At 35.2% G+C, this 15,134-nt stretch overlaps 1 protein-coding gene across 3 annotated transcripts in view; it reads right to left on the bottom strand.

Annotated features, from left to right (window-relative positions):
* Nucleotides 1-582: 582 nt before the first annotated feature.
* The window catches only part of NDUFAF2 (NADH:ubiquinone oxidoreductase complex assembly factor 2), a 65,867-nt gene continuing 51,315 nt past the window's right edge, over nucleotides 583-15,134 (bottom strand). For all 3 annotated transcript variants that reach the window (XM_085322399.1, XM_085322401.1, XM_085322400.1), the window contains one exon: nucleotides 583-2,000. In XM_085322399.1, coding sequence (XP_085178525.1) covers nucleotides 1,743-2,000 — 258 coding nt within the window. In that variant the 3' untranslated portion in view covers nucleotides 583-1,742. The remainder of the gene's footprint in view (nucleotides 2,001-15,134) is intronic.

Genomic DNA, 15,134 nt, shown 5'->3' with positions numbered 1-15,134 from the left:
CTACTTTGCTTAGTGTCCTGTGTATTAGTGGCCTATAAAAGATGGTTATGGAACAGTATATGATGAGGACATTCACGTTGGTGATAATCCCTCTTACTTTCTAACCTTCTAGCTACATGTGATTTCAGACCTTCTGAGTTTGGTGGGGAGGGGTGGGGGGTGGAGGGTTGAGGGGTTCTCATTGCTCTTGGAACTCTGCTGCTTTCCAGGCTGCAAAAAGTTGGCATTATAAGAACGTCCAAACTTGGTTTGTGTCGTAAATATGCAAAAGTCATATAACCTTATTTGAAATTAATTTCCAACAGAAATTAGGATTTTTTTTTTCAAAGCTTCATTTTTATTAGTCCAGTTATAAGGAGGCAGTCATTAGGTTGTCAGACTCAGCCTGTCTCTAAACAGCAGCATATAGTTAGGCTTTCCAGTATCTAGTCCTTCATTCATTATTTGTTTAAAAAAAAGGACAGAGATGTATTGTTCAAATGAGAAGACCTACAGCAGTGATTGATACTAGCAGGATTCAAAGCAGGTAGTTTAACGGAAATAAGAGATAAATATGAAATATTTATATGCAGGCACTAACTGTTGATCCTTTTCCAATTTTATTGGACAAAGCAAGCATTATTAGAATGTAATATTTACAAATTTTATGATACACAWTTAATCTCCAGTGTTTATCTTTGAATGTTGTTACCTTTGATATCTACATGACTTAAAACACAGGGAACAGAACTGATTACACTGCGTAAATAAATTTGATACTTTTTCAAAAAATGTGTGGTTTTTTTCTGATTTGAAATTCTCAAGCATCATCTCTAAGCAAATAATCTGTGTATATATAAACTTTAGCCAAATATATCTAACAAAAAATGTATAAAAGTCCTCGCAATCACTCAGAAATAAAAGCTAATTAATCCTTAGACTAAAAGTGAGATTTTAGCTTCTTTGGTAGGTGGCACAACTCTGCGTCTATGGCTGAGAAAGGAAAAGAGCAAGTGTACTCCTTTTGGAAGTAACTGACAGGATCTTGTGCCAAAAAGAACACTTTCATTACTTTTCATTAGCTTTACTAAGTGCTTCTAAACCCTATTACAGTACTTATATATGGTTTAACTCTGACTGTATTTTCTGCTTAGAGTTGTCTGGCTAGTAAATAATCGAAAAAGTTGACTCCTCCATTAGCGTAAGTTACAAGACTATGTCCCTAAATTTACTGACAAGCGTAGTCACTGTAGTGTTAAGGTATTTCCTGTTAATGAGATCAACTTGACCATCCAATTACCAGAGAAAAGCTAACAGCTTTGATATAGTGGCACTGTGGAGGGAATTAACAGGAATTCTAAACAAAGAACTATATTGACCAAAAGCCTAAGTTAAGTGTATTAATCAACTAAAACTCATTATATCAAAAGTACAATTATGTCTTCATGAAAAAAGTCAAAAATAATTATTTTAAGAAAGCTATTCATTTAGCTAGAAAGCCTCTAACAAAGTGATTTAAAGAATAACTGAAAAACAGCAACTGTTTTTAAAAAAACTTTTTCATTAGTATTATATCCTCTCTTTCACTAAATCCAAACATTTAAGTGGTTTGTCGTAATTAAGTTTTTTTTTTTAACAATTCTGCAAAAATAAACATAGCTTTAATATTATTTTATTGTACACACAGGTGTATATATATATATAGTGATTGTTTATATTGTCTATTAAAATATTTATCCATTGGCAATACCTGTACATTACAATTATTTATTATGACTGCTACTGCTGCCTGGTGGCATCCAGGAACCTGGCTGAAAAGTATTTGCAGTGCTTGTTGGATCTTGTGAAGGCTCTTTCTTTCCATAGTAAGGGGCTGATGCATGGCCCTTAACATGAGTATGAACTGGTTCAGCAACAAGTCCCTCCTTATACTCCTTGGCCTGAAGGAGCTTGTCCTTTTCAGATACATCTCTGATTTTCTGTTTCATTTCTTCTCTATAATTTTCATTCTTGAGAATCTCCTAATAAAAGAAACACAGTAGAAAAAGATAATTAGATAAAATGGAAATAAATACAGTGTACAATATTAGAATAAAACAAGCAATTCTTGTTTTTCTTGACTTTACACTCCATGTTTTAAGGTAAGCAGGTAAAATAAATAATGCAAGATTAACTGGTTTTGTACAGCTTCAATTTTAGCCCTAGTTTAAAATGCTCTTAATGTTCTGATCATACTGTCAAAACAAAACTGCACTGTGGTGTCCCAGTTTCACTATTCTATTGGATCAAAAGGGAAAAATGATTAAATRCAGTTATTGTCACATATGAAAGTGCATTAAAAATCAGGTTACATTTTACATTGTTTTCCRTGTAGAATTTTCTGCTATTTATACCCTACAACTCACTATACCCATGAGTTTAGATAACCATGACCAGGGGCCCAGTTTTGGGCAGCACAGGTGTGCAACCTTGGCTCTGCTTTACTGAAAAAAAAAGCAACACTTGAGCTGTAAGACCATACATAAGCCAGAGGCATGCAAAATAAAAAAAATAATAAAAAGCCATTAAAGCCAAAATTACAGAGATTGTACCAGTAACTGAAGAGAAAAAAACACTATCAAAAAGGGTATAAAACTCCAAGGGGAAAGGAAAAAAAAAAAAGAAAAAGAAAAAAGAAAAAGCCACACACACAAAACCCAAAGATTCAGAGGACAACTTGGGAAGGGCAAGGACCAGTATGTTCCAAGAAGCAAGGGAGGCCAACAAATCCTCAACTGGTGACTGKCTGGCCAGCAGCCATCAGGTGTCCACCATGAGGATGCTAAGCATATTAATGTTTAGGCTAGCTGTATGTTAACTCTTAAGTATCTACTATACATATTAGCTAAATAATTGTAAAGTATTTATAAAGGGTATATAGTCATGCCTATTGCCTCTGTATAAACAAAAGAAATTCAAACAAAAGCGACCCAGCAGAGGATGGAGATTTACCTTTATCCCTGCTAAACTGAAACAACTGTCTGATGCATGTTTCTATCGGAAAGCCAAAGGAAAAGAAACTATGATCTGTATTCAGAGTGGGCTTCTACAAATTGCTAACTCTACTTAATGAAACTCTGTATTGAAATACAGTTGGGTACAGGTTTACCTGGAATTTACTAATAAAGGTGACCTAGTGAAGTGCAATTTAGCCACTTCCACAGAGAAATACTGAGGCTGTGAATTGAAACAAGTGCAAATACTGACTTGCCTGCTGGAATAGCAGAAAAACAGCTATTAGTAGACCCTGCTATCTTGCTTAGAGGAAAACACAAAGAACTCCCAAAGTAAATACAAATAAAAGAAAAAAAAAAGCCACAAAAAATACAGAGGTTTGTCCTTCATCTGTTAGCCTATGTTTCCTAGTGGAAAGATGCTGCAGATAGAGCTAATAAAGTATCTCTATGCTTTAGGAGGGGCAGATATTGAAGATTATTAGAAGGAAAAGAAGAAAAGTGATACGAACTTTTTTTAATACTTTGAACCCAAATACAACTGAGTTTTAACCAACACCATGTTGTGAGGGAGCTGCTGGTACCCACATTTAGAATCGTGATACATAAAAAGGCTGGACAGCTATCTCCAGGTTACAAATACATGTCAGAGATAGGGAAAAACTAGACCAGTATACCTCTCTGGTGTACTGAGCAGACGACTGTGGAATTATTTTAGGGAACGTATTAAAATACATGCAATATCAGCATGAGTTGACATAATAAGCATGTATAACATTTAAGAACATACTAWAAAGTATTTAAAGTAAAGCTCGTAAGCATCATGAAAATGATCTTTTTCTTCATTTATAATTGCCTCTATATTTAAATTCACAGATATACAGAACAGGCAAAATACTCTACATACTTATAGTCTGAAAATACACAAATAGCAGATAAACAAGTTTGTAAGGAAGGGGTGGGGGAAGGAAATTCTCATACTCAAATAAAAACGTTGTGAGATATCAGAAGGTCAAATTTTAAACAGTCAATATAGCATAAATTCATTATTACATCTTTCAATTCTGTCCTCATTTACCATGTGCCTGTATAAATCTACCATAACCTTAACTGATTTCAAGGGAATTACTCCTATAGTACTTGCAATACTCCACTACTAAGAAAGAAGGGCATATACCTTTGTGATATCTGAAGACCGCAATATGAATAGCATCAAATGATTTATTAAAAAAAAAAAATGTAATTCACTTACTGCAAACAGCTACTTACTAATTTGAAATCTTTTCCAGGGATTGCATTAACACAGTTACCTTATACAGTCAGATAATAGCTGTAATTAAATTCCAAAAGCTTTAAAAGTCCATTTTATATTCTGATACATAATTATCATCTGGTTTTCAGATTCAGCTAAGACTATTTTATGAGCTTTCACTGCCCAAAGTATAGTTTTGATCTAGTAAAATAAATATTTTGGTCTTGAAAAAAGTATGAGGAGAAGTGATCATCATCAGCCAATACTGATAAAATATATAAGTTGTTCAGAATCTATACAATCACATCAGGACAAAAATTTTCAAGTGAAATAAACTGCATGCATCCAGTTCATGCATAGAATTTACACCATTAATATGTACACTGAAATAAGGGTTTGTATTCAAACTCTAAACCAAATATGAATCAGGAATCTTTTGTCAACTGGCACGTTATAGAAAKTGGGTCAAATAGATCAGTTTTCTTAGTTTCGTGCCCTACTGATGAGTTTGTTCTGCGAAAGTGCCTCACGGGGCACTGAGTCCTTTTTCTTTAGTATGTCACTGGCAAATAGTTTACTTGATAGAATCTCACTAGGACATCCATTTTTTTAACCACTTACTGCATTTATAAATACTATTGCTTCAATTACCATAACCACTGCAGTTTTAAGTAGTTACCAGACTGAAGGTTGCCTGCCATTATAGGAAAAATGGAAGTAATTCCAAWTTTGAATAGGATAATTAAACATAATGCAAATTATAATTAAACWATTGCAGGCATATTATAGGAGGAATTGTCTTTAAGATGGACTAGAAACATATAGGATCTTTAAAACCACTCTTTCCAAATTTGGTGTCAGTCTCTACATGCGTTGCCCGGTACAATTAAATACAGTGAATGTTAGAAAGGTCCCTCTCCCTCCTGGCTCTGCAGGGCTGCCTGTCACCTGCTGAACAGCGGTAGGGAAGTCAACACCGCCAGGCCCTTCCTCCCAGGAGGACATGCAGGCTGCGAGTCTGTGTGGCAGCTACAGCCCTGCCCTGCTTTCTTCCAGCTCACCTATGCACAAGTGAGGAAGAGTTCATTTGTTTTTTACTCTGAACTACATTGCCAGGTTATCTTCTCCCCTCCACCAAGATGAACTGACATATTTTATACAATGGCTAGCTTAATTATCAACTGCCCAAGTAAATACACCACTGAAGCTTTCTTAAGAAATATATGAACATGACCTTTAAGGGAAATAYAACATCCACCTAACACACAGAGAATATTACATCTACCAGATAACTAGTTTTCACAGTGTTGGCTTTATCCTTCCAATACACTCTAGGACTCTGTTGTGTTTACAAATAAATGATATAAATTCTTTGAACTTGCAGTTCTCAGGAGGCCACATGACGCGCAAAGAATATCAGAAATGTCCTTTCTCATTTTAATTGAAAGAGAAATCTAGGGATTAAGATTATTCTGCAAAAAAATAAAAAAGAATGGAGTATGCTGGAAGACATCCAGTCATCTTTTACACCATTTGAAACCTCAAAATTTAGAGGTTCACCTTAACTCCCAACATTTGGAACAAGACAGACACAGTATGGGCAGATCTAGATACAACAATGATTTCTGCACTTTAAGTGGGATGTAAAAAGGAATTTTAGTCATTGCAGATGGCTAGTTGTGTAGTTTTGGTGATAAAACCTTCCCTCCTTAGGAAGGTAGGGTTTAGGAAAATGATCTCTAAGGTTTTCTTGAAGAGTTTAATGTTATTACTGAGGAAATGCCAATGTGGCTATGTGGAGTTCGAGGCAGCTGCTTTTCATCCAGAAACTGGTTTCTTCCACATATTCTGACATCTTAGTAATGGTAGCAGCTATATGAGCAAAGAATGAAAACGCAGCCTGTTCACACAGGCAACAGAGCCCAAGACACGCTGCTGCCTCCCAAGTATATTGCTGCAAAACAGATCAGACTTTCTCTTGTTACTGGCATTCAAACCCTCAGTGTTCATCTGCTACATCTGAGCAAGCAAAGGACCTTCTGTGATTTCCACTTTTCTTCTAAACTCTTGCAAATTCTCTATTTTTTAAGGTTCCCGCTTCCTTCTAGCAGCTGAGGTGCATCACCAAGCCATTCTCTGTTTGGAAACTGTATTCACTTCTGCTCCATAGAAGAAGAAAATCTAGAAATCAGTTTCAAATAGAAGGACTTTCAATGGCTACTGGACTGCATGGAAGATCTGCTTTGTARGCTGAAGGTGTGGAGTGGAGCATTCTTTCACTCTTAAAGGATCTTACACTGTTGCTGCTTCCCATTTTCCTAATCAACTAGCAGCCTTATAGAATAATAAAAAAAAATGCAAACATAATAGAAATCTCTGTTCATTCTGATAGAAAAAAAGTCATAAATATGACAGAAATTTCTCTATATTTGCTAGTTTTTCTAGCTGGGGTCTTGCTTAGTAGTGACTAGTCYTTAGCAAGAAATGTTTGTTGCTATTCTTTTCCACAGGCTTGTACTTAAACCTTTCTATCCTATAGGACTACTGACCCCCAAAATTCTTAGGGTTGTTCTTGTAGCTTAAGAAATCCTCTTTGCTTTCCTATTACTTCCTTAGTGTTTCCCTCTAGGTCTTCAAGGTAACCTGTAAGATACAATGCCACCTGCCTTTCATGAAACATTTTGAATCCCCTGAAAGCAAAGGGCAAACAAGACCTATAACAAGTACTCCTAAGAATGCAAGTAGCTAGACACACAATACCAACGTAACAACACTCAAGAGGGATTGCATAAAGGTTAACAGACTGGTATTTGCTTGTTTTGTTTTTGTTCTTTCTAGATGATTTTCTAAAGGCCCTATACCCAAACTCATAACTAAAGGACTTTATGTATTATTAATTTTGAGTAAAGATGTCATACTTCATTTCAGATGCGTTTGTACTTTGTTTCAAGTTTTCTGTACTCTTGTGAAACTGTTCCAACTTCTTAAATTCTCTTAAGTGGATATTCAGAAATATTCATGGTTTCTCTTGATTTGAACAGGGCTAGCTGAATATTATTTGATGCCAGAAGTGCAAAACATCTGGGCAGACTAAACGTTATTTGTTTGAATTGTGCACACACATGTTCATAAAGACTTGTATTTTAGTGTAAGTTTTTATATTTTGTTTAATTATGAGTGAACTTCTTGAACTACTGTTAAGTATGCACACATGCAAGTYAGCAGAAATCCTTTTTTAACCTTTAAAATTAATAAATTGGCAAGTAGAAAGGGAAAAAAAATCAAACCTGAGTTAATATTCACAAAGTTCATTGTAAATTGTCATGTAATAACAATGTCAGAATATTTTTACTGACTAACTAAAAATCGAGGAAAGTGCTACAAATTACAGCAAAGCATTTGTTCTTAGAATATTGCCAAACTGGCTAATTAAACTTCATTTCCCTCTTCCATGAGGTAACTAGGCAAGATGAAACTACAGGATATTACATTACTTTTAAAGACTATGAGACAGAGGACCTGGTCATTGGGAAGCTCTGAATTTTCTTACCCAAGGCAGGTAATGTCACCTCAGCATCCGAGCATGAGCTCAGTAGTGAGGAAAACCTGAAGTGGTAAATGGAGGGTTGCATCAGTGCACAGCAAAATCAGAGGAGCAGTTTAAATTAGAAGGATAGATCTGGCTTTGCTAAGAAACTTATTTAAAATCAAACTGCGGGCCAGCCGACTGCTGATTTTATAACAAACACTCTCGCTTAATTATTTCATTCAGTCAGCAATCAACATTAGTCCAATCAGTGTAAGATTGGTTTTATTCAGATTTTATTTTAGAGCAAATATCTCTGTTTTGTTGCAGCATTAAAATACAGACTGTATTCTGTGCCTTCAGTGTGATTTTTCAGGAGAAAGCACCTTGCATATTCCAAAAGCAAACAGATCTGAATGATCTTTTTTGGATACGTTACAGTTTCCTGGTATCTTTCATTGTCTGTAGGTATTGTAGAAGAGCTTTCTTTAACCTTTCAACATAAATCAGATAAATCACCCAAACAAAYTATTAAACTAAAGCAACTGCTATTTTAGAACAGTTACTTTGGTTTAACATGCAGCAATTGCCTAAACATGCAGATATAGACCTCCAATGGTACGACACACGTTTTTAAAAGCAGAAAAATCTGACTATCATTCTCTTGCAAGTGAAAGGTAATTCCTAAGGATTGTCTAATAGAGTCAGTGGGTCAAGGCTTGCTTATTCATCATGAAAACAATGCTTATTTCAGGTTCCTAACCCTTTAAATGAGAGATGCTCCGGTGTCAATCAGTAACTGCACAAAAACTGTAATTAATGAAGGTGCAAAGTACTTCACATTTAATGTGCAAGTGTTAAGCTACACTWACATTAGTTACAAACATATGTACAGTCATGCTTTGACAACACCCTAATATTTCGTTTTAAATGCAGTGCTAGTACTACATTTACCATCAGGCTAAATCAGTTAGATAATTACAATAACTCTAGTTGAACTCAAATCTACAGAAAAGCCATGGTAACTGTTACTGAATTACTATATTGCTGCTTCTGAGCTACACAATTTACCAAGACTTAAAGTAGTCTCTAGGGCACTACAACGTAGCTCTCATGTATTTGGCAAGAATATGTTCCAGTGAGAAGGCAAAAGGAAGAGAAAGAGGCACAGACACTGACTGTAAACCGCGGCAACAATCATAGTTGGTCTAAGTTTCCTTCAGAGTTGTTTTCATGATACAACAGATATTTTCAGTTGTGCTGCCAGTGAACTAGTGGAGGCAGCCACACTCCCTGCGCTCCCTCCCCTAGAGCCCGGAGCTGCAGCTGGGCAGCAGCTGCCCACTGGTGCATGGGCACCCCACAAGGAAGGGCACAGCTTGGCCCTGGGCAGGCTGACGAGCAGCTCTGCATGAACTCTGAGGACAAAGCTAAAGTGACCAGAAGAAAGTAAAGGAGGCTGGCTTCCTCCAGCTCTTTTTAAAGTGACTTCTCTGACCACTCCCTTCTGTTTATAGACTTTTGCAGCTCAACTCTTTATACTGTCCAATTTTAATGCCCTTTCACACTGAGTAATAATCCTCTCTAAAGCCAAGCACACTTTACTATGCAAAATGCTATTTGGTGCATGTAAAGACATTTAAATAYGCCCTGAATTTTCAATCCTCGTTGTGATACTGGACAATAATGGTAGAAAATATTTTTGCTCAGAAGAGCTGTTTATCCCTATGCCTTTTAAAAGCATTTCCAAACTCTAAATCATATTTTGCAGCTTTTTGTGGCTTCAGTAATAAAATACTCATTTGCTAAAGCCCTCTTCTTTATGAAAGAAYATACAATCTCCATGTCAGAGTTCCCATTTAAAAACTAAACTAAAGCTAACTATATCAGCATAATGTGCAACCCAAACATTGTCAAACAATTTTTATAAATTGCATCCCATTCTGGTTAAAGGAATGTGAACTGTGTGTAAAATAATTTCCATGACTGAAGATAACTTTGATCACATAATCTTTCAAATAAATAATATTTATAATCAAATAAATGGAAAAAGTAGGTATGCATTGTCGCAACTAAACAGAATAATTTCAATACAATTATTCTCTTTTGGGAAGGGGGGCAAAAACAATTATTGAAACTTTATGCTTATTACAACTCGCTGAAGTACATTTTTCACTTCCCTTGACAAGGAGGTTGTCAAAACAGATAATTATGGAAATGCTAAAAATAGTTTGAAAGAAGACAGGAGCTGTCACAAAAGTTTCTTCTTTAACATTTCACCTTTTATCCAACTGTGTAATTCAGAAGCCATTTAGTTTTATTACTGGGTATCAAGTACATAATGCATGAGAAAAATAATCATTTATTGTGATATTTTCTACTCAAAACTACTTTCAGGCTCTTGACATTAGTTAAAAGGAACATGCAATTCTACTTCCATAAAATATTAACATACATACACATGCCTAACAAAGCAACAGTGAGGTTTCAATTTAAACTGAGAGTACACCTAGGCTTCTAGCRTCATATGGATGACAGAGGAAGCAGCATTTAGCTTACAGTAAAGTTACTTCTAGTATAAAAATACATATTCATAGTCTGACTACGGATACATGCCTGGGAATTGAAGGATATCACATTGGCAAGTTCAGGAACGAACCACATTAGTCTTCACACCAGTTTCTGTAGGCATTGCCATGAGAACCTTGGTTTTTTGTTGTTGTTGTTTTTGTTGTTTTTCCCCCCCCCCCACACACACACACACACTGCAACACCCCAAGACTGACTGTAATATTATTTCTGTCCATTTTACAGACAAGGACATGAACAATGCCAAGTTATTCAAATATTCTTAGAACTGTAGGACATTGTCAGAAGTAGTGTGTAGCTACAAGGTCTGTTACAGGAAAAAAAATGAATATATCCAAGTACCCTGTATTACAGACAGGGTAATTCCTTAAAAGTCCCTAAAAATCTGATGCTTACTGAAATCAGTAATACTAAATTAATAAATAAATATGAGGTTTTGTACAGAGATTTTTAAAAACTCACTAGATGCCTGACARTTTTTAAGGTTTGCTATATCCTTAAAAATATGCCACCTAGTTCTTAAACTACATGTTTAGAAGCTGAAGACAGTATATCTTAGCTACAAGTTATCTACGCAAATTTTGATCATAAAACTCCTACTAACTAGGTGTGGGAAAAGCTGGCTAAAAAACTGATGAGAGACAGTTTACAAGTGTCTTATGCATCCATCCACTATTTCAACTCGGAGCTGCAACAGCAGAAGATAAACATTTCTGTAATATTTAATATACTTACATAACACTCAAACTTTAAGTAAAATAAAACTTTTAGAAAAGGAATATAACCCAGCATCAATATAGGACACGTAGCACACAGCAAAGCTTGTGGATACATTGCAAAGTTGAATGATCACCAAAGTGCTTAGAAGTCTTGAGGAGCTCTTGTCAACAGAACTTTGCTTGAAAGTCATAAAGTAAGGACCAGTAAGAAAGTATGTCAGTTAGAAAGATGCACCACATTGTTTCTGCAGGTGTTATGGTGTTTAACATCTTTTAAATTTCRGGAGTCTCTGTTCAGTAATGGAAGGGCAACATGATCCCAAAAAGGAGTCCTCAGGAGGAGTCCACTCACCCCCAAATATTTTTTCACTGTTTTGCAACTGAAATGTTAAAAATCCAAGTTATCAAATCTACTTCCACAGAATAGCATTTGATTCAATAATGTTTTCATATTTTTAACCTCTAAAATATTTTCATTACTTTAAAACAGGAAGGTCTCATGATAAGAGTCTATTTTCTATTTGGCTACAAAACAGAACATACATCTAGTTTTCTATATATGTAATTTAAAAAAAAATAATATTCTGTTGTATTTAGTTATTCATCACTTGTTAAATTGATTAAAATATAGTTTACAGCTATATACGAGTAACTATACTGGCAAATTATCCTCAGCCCAACATATATTACCATACACAATATATGTAAAGGGACAGATGATAGAATAATATAGCAATGTAAAGAGATACATACATAAGCTCAGATTCTCACCTTACTGTTAAAACAGTACATGTACACATATGTATATGCACGCACGGACACTCACCTCAGGTGATGATGTGATCCAAAATTCTCTATTGAAATGAGCTCTCTTATTAACATAGGAATTGAATATATTCAAGCACAAGATAAGAAACAACTTGATCTGCATTCATTTGCAAAGTTATCACCCTCATCATAACTGAGTTGAGAACAAGACTTGGCATACTTCAAGCTGTAATAAACCAAAAGGCAACCAACTGTTTCAGTATCCCAGAGGCTGGCTTTTAAAACCCCAAACTTCCAACCACTAACATTCCTTACATTACTGGTCAGATTAGAAATAACCTACATTTTTGGTTTATGACTAGCCCAACACACAAAAGTATTGCTCTAAGTGCCCATCCTCCAAAAACGGAGAAAAAGAGTGGGAAAAAGGAATGGAACTTTAAGTATGTGAAACCCTTAAAATGGAATAAGTTCTCTTGTGAAGTCAGCCCTGCATTATTCTACCATAAGAAAAACTAGAATCTAAAGATATAGATGTCAACTAACGCTCTTTATAAGAAAATTAAAATTTTATAATGAAAGAGATCAGTTAGCTATTTTTAGAAAGAAAAAAGGCCTGATTACAAAACATTATTATGTCTAAAGATCACTGCCAAAAGATTTAGCTGGTGTGATGACCTAACTGTAGTGACCAGTGCACATGATGACAAATCATACTTGTTCTTACTTAAGTGGCAGATATGTCATRGTGATTCTGATATATTTTGTTGGCTATACTATTCACTAAGTCACTGGTTCCCAAAATGCGGTCATTGATACTGTTAGTGAGACGTGTCTAGCTGCTCTGTGAAGCCATAATATATTTGCAAGATTTTTAATTCAAAGTTTGATCATAGAGTTCATTCAGCTGAGAGTTCAAGCTGTTTGGCAACCGCTACTATCCAATAGCTGAAGCTGAATAGAAAGAAAGATTGACAAATATAAAATACAATCATGATATACTAAAGGGCAATGGTAGGCAAATAAAGCAGAATGAGAAAACAGAAATTTTAATGAAGTTTAACATATGCCAGATTTGATATTAAAAAAAGGAAAAAAAAAAAGAAAAAGATATGACAGGCAAGGGACAGAAGAAGGGGGGAGAAAAAAGCAACAGTCAARAAAAGTGATACAGCAGGACAGAGAYGAATATAGGCAAAGCTCCAGAAAAATTTATGCTTTAGGAACTGTAAAGTTGTCTTGTGGTGTTACAATCTAATGTTGACAGTAAAATGTCATTAAAGCACCAAATGCAAAATTTGTGGGCTTTATATCCTTTTTCAGCAATTGTTTAGTCTAATGAGAAATATGTGAAAGATTTGTTTTACAGGGTTTCAACATGAAATATGATGTCAAATACTCCCTGGTTCCACAGCTGTCAAACAGCAGTTTACCATATCAGCATTACTGTCAAAAAAGGAATATAATACACAATATCATCCAGTAAAGTCGATGTAGCTAAAACACAAAGACAATCAGTACAATATATAGGGACCAAACAGTATTCTACCTGTACTTCACTAGTATAATTACATCTGTAAGAACACAGTTGTGGCACAAGGATTTTAAATTGGAAGAAAAGATAGATCATGAATATCACTCCATATTAATACAGAATAAGATAATTGCAACTACACTATTAAGATGTTTGTTGTGTTATTGTCAAAATAYTAGCAAAATTTTTTACATACATAGATTTTAACTAGCTTTTCTTTTATGGGAAAAGGAACAACTTTAGTCAATATTTGAAAGAAAAGATAACTACTTTTCAGATTCCTGGTATATTACTTCTGCTCTGATAAGGTCAATGCACAACCCTGCAGGTAAAGTATCTAGCTGCTAAATAATTTTTTAGATCCATTACCTCTGGAAGCTGAAGATATAAGCAGTCCTGTAACTCTGAATGCACCATTACTCCCAATAATTTTTTATTCTCCATAAACTGCTTTTTCTGGAAGGTTAAGTATTCAGAACACAATTGATCCAGAATTCTCTCACCTGCRGTGACCCCTTGCTCCCCATTTTGAAAGGGAACTGACACATCCAGTGCTGGAATAAGTTTTATTGCAGCAATTCCAAAAACCTGGCTGCCTAAGTTATCTGAGACAAATTCTACTTAGTACAAAATTATCATGGCTTGCTGGCTCGTGGAAATAATATGGCAAAAGACAGGTAACATCCTTTACCTCCAAGTATCACAAGAGATACAGTACAACAATAAAAGTTATATGTATACAATTAGGATGGGCTAGAGATACTTAAAATGACATCAGTTCAAACTGAGAYAGAACACATCCTGAAGAATCAATTCTGTCCAAATAACTAGGATAAGGAAAACAAATACGCTCAATACTTCTTTGAAGGTTAATAGAAAGAAAAATACATTAATTTGGGGGTATTGAAAAGCTTATAGAATAAATTTAACTTGATTTTCTTGCATTCTAAGGTATATTATAGCTCTTATAATCTTTATAACCTCCATGRAAAGTGGGAAAGAGAGGTAGACAGAAACAGATGAAAAGCTGTAAGTTGTATGCGAGCTCATTTCTGTGAGTTATGGCTTGTAAACATAAGCTGACAGGCTTCCTGAATGGGTCATCTTAACACACAGGCAGGTTGGACAACTTTTCACAACCAGTATATTTCAGAAGATCGAAGTGACCAAATCCTTGGCTAGAGAAAGCCAGCGTAGCTTCGCTGAATTCAATGCAGTTATTCCTATTGATTCAAGTCAAATATCTGCCCTCTTGGGTGTCAGTTTGAATTTTCTGTACTTTACCTGCTCAATCATTCTTAGTTGGCTTTATGTGACTTGCAATACAAACCAAGGGCAAGGGGTGTGTGCGTGTGTGTGTCCATGTGTGGTACACACRTACACAGACCAACAAACTCATTCCATTCTTTACAAAGTCATCAGCATGAAAGACTTCCACTGTTTTATTCCATTAGAAACCACTTACGGAAAAAGTCACGGCTACAACTCCATCTCATTAACACTATAAAACGTTAACGTAACTAATTTTGCTGTAGTGATGAATATGCCGGCAACCAGATTTGAAAAACTACATTTTAATCTCAACCACCATGAACAAAATGTATCAATGCAGAGAGCACCTGCTTTAAAAATTCACAGCAGTAATTTCAGAATTGATTTAATTAAAGAATCTCTTGAATGACCATAGTAATCTTCCAGAATCTAATTTCACATAGATTTCCATACAGGAGGAGGGAAAAAAAAAAAAAAAAAAAAAAAGACAAACAACACTGGA

The sequence above is a fragment of the Rhea americana genome, unplaced genomic scaffold (assembly GCF_003343005.1).
Source record: "Rhea americana isolate MKP2758 unplaced genomic scaffold, rheAme1 scaffold_77, whole genome shotgun sequence".
NCBI lineage: Eukaryota > Metazoa > Chordata > Aves > Rheiformes > Rheidae > Rhea > Rhea americana.
The sequence above is the reverse complement of the archived record's forward strand: the minus strand, read 5'-3'. Positions and strand labels throughout refer to the sequence as shown.